This window comes from Sinocyclocheilus rhinocerous, unplaced genomic scaffold (assembly GCF_001515625.1).
Source record: "Sinocyclocheilus rhinocerous isolate Xijiao unplaced genomic scaffold, SAMN03320098_v1.1 scaffold805, whole genome shotgun sequence".
NCBI lineage: Eukaryota > Metazoa > Chordata > Actinopteri > Cypriniformes > Cyprinidae > Sinocyclocheilus > Sinocyclocheilus rhinocerous.
In genome coordinates this window covers 338,550-345,772 of record NW_015646430.1, presented here as the reverse complement: position 1 = coordinate 345,772, position 7,223 = coordinate 338,550, and the positions used below count along the sequence as shown (strand labels likewise).

At 30.7% G+C, this 7,223-nt stretch overlaps 1 protein-coding gene across 1 annotated transcript in view; it reads left to right on the top strand.

Annotated features, from left to right (window-relative positions):
• Positions 1-7,223, top strand: part of sntg2 (syntrophin, gamma 2) — a 79,922-nt gene that overhangs the window by 12,301 nt on the left and 60,398 nt on the right. Inside the window, exon 2 of the mRNA XM_016511900.1 lies at positions 5,648-5,779. Coding sequence (XP_016367386.1) covers positions 5,648-5,779 — 132 coding nt within the window. The remainder of the gene's footprint in view (positions 1-5,647; positions 5,780-7,223) is intronic.

The following is a 7,223-nucleotide window of genomic DNA, read 5'->3' as shown; positions in this document are numbered from 1 at the left end:
TTTTGAATATATTTTTTTCAAATTAGATTTTTATATTTTCTGTTTTACCTAAAGTTTTAGTAATTTTGTTGTATTTTTCAAAATTATTACCATGTAATATTAGTACTGTAGTATTTTTATATACACATATACTGTACATATATGCACTGTATTTAGATACATTTATAAATATACCATCATGGTAATATGGTAATATTTTGAATAAAAAAAAAATGTGTTTTCACTTTAAATTTAACAAAGTTTTGTGTTTTTGTCATTTTTTTTAATTGTCTATTTAGTTTTTACGTTGTATTTTTTTATGTTTTAGTACTTAAACTTTTCAGAAATGTATTTAATTTAATTATAAATATAAATATATATATATATATATATATAGGCCTACTATATAAAATAATTTGAATACTATATAAAAGTACCATAGAAACCAGCTGTTTGCATTTGCTTAAGGAGATGTGAAGGACCAAACCATCAGGCCGTGACAGCCACAGTTGTGGCCTTGAGCGAAGCGTCTAAACCCAGATTTCTCCAGAGACTCTGCCGGAGAATGAAGGCTTTCCCGGCTATCTTTGCAAACGCTGTATAAATATAGCAGAAGCTCACCTTTCCTGCATGTTGAGCGTGTGCCGCACTCTCTAACTCCAAACTTTGATTAATTATCCTCTCGCTAACGGGAGACTCACTTGACCTACATCCCGGTGTCTCCGGGGGGAGAATGTGTTTAGGTGCCAGAGAGAGAACTAGACCAGAACAGAGAGACTGTGGGTCTGTCAGAACCAGACTCATCATCATCATCACAGGACGGACAAACACATGCACTGCACAAAATACATGACACTTCAGCAGCTCGCGTACTAATATATACGGGACTTCACCTCAAAATTAAAAGGAAAATAAGGCACATAATCTACATAATATTTAATAATAACAATGACATTATGTGTGTGTATATATATATGGTTATATTACATATAACCAATATATAAAACATTTTACTTCAAATAATAAATTTTATTACATAATTTTTTATTTCAAGTAATGAATATATATATATAGTTTTAGTTAACGATAATAACCCCGGGTATGATTTATATTTATTTTCTTTGTTGTTGTTTTTTTGTTTGTTTTGTTTTTTTGCATTACAATATTGCATAATTCAGTGGAAAATGAATATAAATTATTATTCTGTCTAAAAAAAATAAGTAAATGTATAAATATATCAATATGTCTTATGCACACTTTTGTCAAATATGCACACTTTTGTCCTAAAAGTCCTAAAGGACGCTGTTTAGTAGGGTTGGGTACCGTTCACATTTGAACCGGTACGGTACCGGTATCGGTACCTGAATTTATTTATGAAAAAACATTTATTTCAGTATATTCATATTTAAACTGTCTTTTTGCATTTTAATATGAACAGACACTAGTTCATATCGCAATTCGAATTAAGTGGCAGTGGCTACTTTTGATTTATTCGTCCAAAATTGACGAATTCCGTGGCATTCCGCGCTATAGAGTAAATTACGTTTTTATGAATGGACTCCATGATCCCGTCCGCGTTTTCTCAGAAACCATATGGCCCTGGAAATGTAACCACACTTCAGAACATTTCGGCTTGCCCTGAGTGTTGTTTGAACGAGTTGCAGGGGTGACCTCACGTCACAGGGTCTCTCTTTCTCTCTCTGTAGCGTATGCGCCCAGATGTGTTCTCAGGTACCGAAATTTGGCACCGATTGATTTAACGTGAATCGGTACTAGGTAGTACCGACGCAATTCGGTCGGTACCCTTAAAAGTACCGAGTTCGGTACCCAACCCTACTGTTAGAGCATCATTGTGAACACAAATAAACCGCAGCAGATGTGACTGAATGCATGTTGCTATTCTATTCAAAATATCAAAAATTACTGCTTGATTTTCCATGTTGATTTTGCACTTCTGGCAAAAATTAAGAAATTATTGTCACTCCAACTGAGTTTTATCATAAACAGTGGTCAAATATCGAAGCTGCAGTCTGAAATCTTTGTAATGTTGCACATTTTATAGAGATTTTGTCCAGAAGAGTGTGATGTTTTAGCATGCAGTGAATGTTGAACTACAGCAATCTGGGGCCGCCAGCCTCAACACTCTTCATTTTATTTATGCTAAATATAATTTCTCTCTTCTTGCAAAATCACCCAGTCATTTCATCAGTTTCATCTGCTGTATTTCTGTGATAACTTGACTTACAGTCAGTTATTCTGAAGCAAATATGAGGATGTTCTTCTCATCTCTGTCTCATGACGGAGGGGGGTTTTGCTGTGCTGTGTTCATCTGTGCGTGACCAAACATCCCGCCGCTTGTTATTTGTCTTTGGAGATTCCTGTCAGGCGATCTTCGGCTGTTAGAACGCGTCTGAATGACACAGAAGCTGATGTTTGCACATATAAATGCCTCTAGAGTGATGTTTCCTTATGAGAGTGTGTTGAGCCGAAGCACATCCTGCAAAGTTTATGAAGTGACAGTTGCATTGAAATATGAAAGTCAATCCCTCGAAAATGAATAATTCTGTGTGTATGAAATACAAGTCACTCTTGAGCCTGTGATTGTTCACATACTGAAAATATTAGTGATGCTTTAAACCAGTGTTATTTTAATATAATTGAGATATTGTTATAGCTTTATAAAGGTTGAATTCGTTTTTATTTTAACATTTTCTGTTTTTATTTTAAATTTTATTTAAAGTTTTTGTAATTTTTGTACTTTTTTAATGTCTATATCATTTTTTTATTTTTTATTTTTATTTTAGTACATCAGTGTTATTTTAGTATCATTGAAATACTATTGTTTTCGTTCATATTTTAAATTAGTTTTTAATTTTGATATTTTCTGTTATTATTTTTAAGTATTAATTTTAGTAAACTTAATTTTTAAGTTTTAGTTTTATTTATTTTATTACATCGAGTTAAATTTGATTTTACTTTCAGTCAACATTTATTTCACATTAGTGTTATTTTAGTATCATTTAAATACTCTGAGTTTTATTAAGGTTTTGAATTTGTTTTTATTTTGATAATTTCTCTTTTTTTTTGGTTAAAACTTTAATAATTTAGTTGTATGTTTGTCACCATTTAAATTTTTTAAATATGTCTACATAGTTTTTAATTATCATTATTATTATTATTTAATTATTTTAGTACAAGTTAAACTAAATGAGAAATTTAAGAATAAGAAAAACTATTACTTTGGCAGCTAGATGGGAAAAATATTTTATTTTTGTTTATGCTTATTTCACATCAGTGATATTTTAGTACCATTTAAATACTATTATAGTTTTTTTTTTTTTTTTTTTTTTTTTTTTTTTTTTTTTTTTTTTTTTTTTTTTTTTTTTTTTACATTTTCTGGTTTCATTTTAAATGTAGTTGAAGTTTTAGTAATATAGTTGTTTTTGACATTTTTATTAGTTTTTTTTTGTTTTTTAATATGCCTATAGTTTTTATTTCAGTTTTATTTTAAGTCATTTTGGTGTTTGAAGTTAAACTAAATTAAAAAGGGGAAATGTTTCCCTGGCAAATACATAAAAAAATAATTTATACTGCATATATATATTTTTGTATTACTTGTATTTATTTATTTGTCTGTCTATCTTTAGTTTCAACTTTAGTTACCCTGGTTTTAAATTCTTGTGGCTATAAGAAAGAATAATGTTCTCTATTTTCACCAAAGTAGTAGAGAATGTATTACAACCCTGCAGTGTTATATAAAATATATAAATACATTTCTATAAAATAATCCTGTTGGTAGAAGCATCATGTGTGTTTATGCTGGTGCAGCTGCTGTTTTAAGCAGCTGTTCTCTCTGCTCTGTAATGGATGTGTTGAAGGAGAAAGCGTGCTGTTGTCAGAATGACTGAAGACGTTGATGTTTCGAGCTCCTCGGCTGGGTTCTGCTCAGGTTGCAGGTTTGAAAGCATCAGGAACCCTTCAGGAAGAAAGCGATCCTCCCGGCAGATGTGAATCCACAGGAAGCGTGATAAATAAAGATTGTAATTGATTCCATTGCGAGGAGTGTTTTTCAGCCACGGGAAGCTCCTCCGGGACGCTTTTGTGGGTTAACTGAATCAACACTGCTCTCTCGACTCAGAGAAAACCTGAAAGTAATTGAAAGATCCACAGGCGACTTTTCTGTTGCATTTATTCAGTTTATCTTCCAGAGGAGACAGAAACAACTTCACAAAGTTGAGTCAAACACTGCCAGAAAAAGAAAAGCCCAGTGTTTTTACATGAATCTCAGTCTTGTGTGCTTTTCAGGAACGGTTCATCTGAAAAGAGAACGATTTTCAGTGATTTTCTTGCACAAAGCTCTCATATGACTTACATTCTTACATATCCAAAGCGACCTATTTAAGAAGAACAAAGAAATTCAAGAGCCAACAATATTTATATTGTTCACGTGTCAAATCTAGTACTTTTCCGATATTTTTATTGATGTTTTATATGATTTGTTGCAGGGATTCCCAAACTTTTTTGTCATCTGAACCACTTTAGGCCAAAATATTTAAGTCCCCATGAGATTTTAAGTCATTATTTCAATAATTTAACAACACTTTTGCATGTTCACTGATGTTGGTTAGTGTTCACATGACATGTAGATAAACAAATAAAATATTTTTAATATATTTTTTTAGTAAGTGTATTATTTTGACATGTTCGTATTGTAAAATGATTTATTCTAAATTTAAATTTAAAACTAAAATTTAATTAAAATTGAAATTTAAAATTAAAATGTTAAAGTAATTAATTATTAGCTTTTCATCAACTCACCTGTGGAATAATTATTTAGGCCTACATTTATATGTATTTGAATTGCTTATAAAAATGTAATTAAAATGTCATGGATTATACAGATTTAATATAAACTAATAATCTTAATATGATATATATTATTATAATATTAATATGATATATTAATATGATATATATATATATATATATATATGAAACAGGTCAGATTTATGCATGGATAAATAAATAAATAAATCGTTTCTTATTAATTATGTGCATCTATTTGATTTTGTTTAAATAATTATATTTTCAAAATGCATTTCTTCAAATTGCTTAGAATCAGCATAAATCTGTTAATTGTGAAAAATATTTAATTAATTCAGTTAAAAAGTATGTACAGTAAACAAAATGACTAGCTGTGGAACAAATGTATGAGATAGAAACAAATGGGATTTATTGATGATGAATGTATACATTTGACTATTGTGTATTTAAAACACATTTAGTTTATAGTACGATTACAGAAATCTATTATTTATGTAAGACTGACAAATCTGCATCACATTAGTTTGTGTTAAAATTGTGTAATACCACTGGAAGGAAATGTATATGCAATTTAAATACATAAATCTTTAATTTGGGCCTAAATAATTGAGTGCATGATGAAGTGTTTATTTTGGAGCGAACTGTTCCTTTAAGACAAACAGCTGTTTGAATATCGGGTTATGCATGAATTAAGTTTTTTGACAACAGTTATCTGTCATTTTGAAATCCCTTCAGTTCTTTATTAGACAGATTTTCCAAGATATTACTACATTTTTAACCATTTATTGATCAATCAAAATCTCATAATGTCTTCTAACACATTTGTTTTTTGCTTTTTCGACAGACGAAAACCGGACTTGCCCTTTTGTACGACGAACAGACAAGTAACACCTACGACGTTCGTTTAAAGTTAACGAAAGAGCTGTTAATCATACAGAAACAGGATGTGGTTTGCGTGAGCGGCGGCGACTTAAATGTAAGTACTGAGTCTTTACCTTCGATTCGATCACAATTCAGACACGATTCAGCCGCAAATGTCTCGTGTGCTCATCATTGTGAATCACAGTCGGCAGCAGAAGAGTGTGTTTTGTTCGTGACAGATTACAGAACAAGATCCATTAGACAAGTTTTCATTACATTTAACATCCTTGTCATGAAGCACATGCCACTTTATTGTTTGTTGGCATGAGATGCATCATCATCATCATCATCATTCATGATGCTGTCAAAACACAATGAAAGTCATTACATGTGTACAATGCACGCTAGAGAACCCAATATAGTCATAATCAACGTCATTAGTGCGTTTTAGAGCATATTTATAATTTGTTTTATAACTACACGTGACCTGATCCATCATTTAGAGTCACTTTGACCCAGAAACACATTTTGAGTTTTATGCACTAAAGTCAAAAGGAAAGTCTCAGCTCTCTAATGGTGTAATCAATGATGTTTCGACTGTAAACTGAGGTTGTCTAAGTTATGGCTGTCATACAGCTTTGTGAAATTGTTTGCAACCCTTTCGATGTTATTTGACAAAGTTTTATGAAGTGTTCCCATTTGAATTTGAGACTGTCTTTTTCAATGTTATTTAAAAACAGTAAAATAAATGTATGTGGGTCAAAGACGTTAAGATGTAAAAATCTAAAGAAATTTACAAAAGTGATTTTATGTCCATAGAAAGCACTTAAAATGCAAGTAAAGTGTCTACATTTAAGGTTTCAAATAAGTTTTGGAGAATAAAATGTCAAAATTTCGTTTAAATGTTCCATTGTCATTCAGTGTAACACTTATAGTTATGTAAAAATTCAAACAACATGCTTATTCTGACCTGTACATATTAAAATATATAAAATAATAAGTGAGCATATTACATTTTATTGGGTTTTAAATGAGTAAAAAATTCTTACTGACAAACGGGCAAAACCTAGGATAGTGGCCCGGATATAAAAACATTAAAATTTGGGGTGAAAGTAATTTGTTTTTTGGAAAAACAACAATTTAAAACAGTATTGTTTTTATGCTTAAACCCTTTTTTGTCTTTGACCCATTTATTTATTATTACCACCAGTAAATAAATTAATTAACTAATTCATTAGTTAATTTATTTATTTCCCCCTGGTGTTACCTGTATTTGAAAGTTAAGGCTCTTTGTCTTTTTTATGTTATTGAATATTAAAACACAAACAAAAGATAAATTATTTATTTGTCTTTTGTTTATTTTTGAAAGTTTATTTTTCTGTTTATTTTTTCCCCTGATATTACCTTTATATTTGTTACGGGGCTGACAAGACGTGAGATGTGCGGATCCATGTGCAAGCTTTATTGAAAGCAGAGGAGGTCAGAAACACAGGCAGGGTCAAACAGTGGCAAACAGGTATATGGCGGGCAAGACACAAGAATAGTCCTAGGGCTAGCGT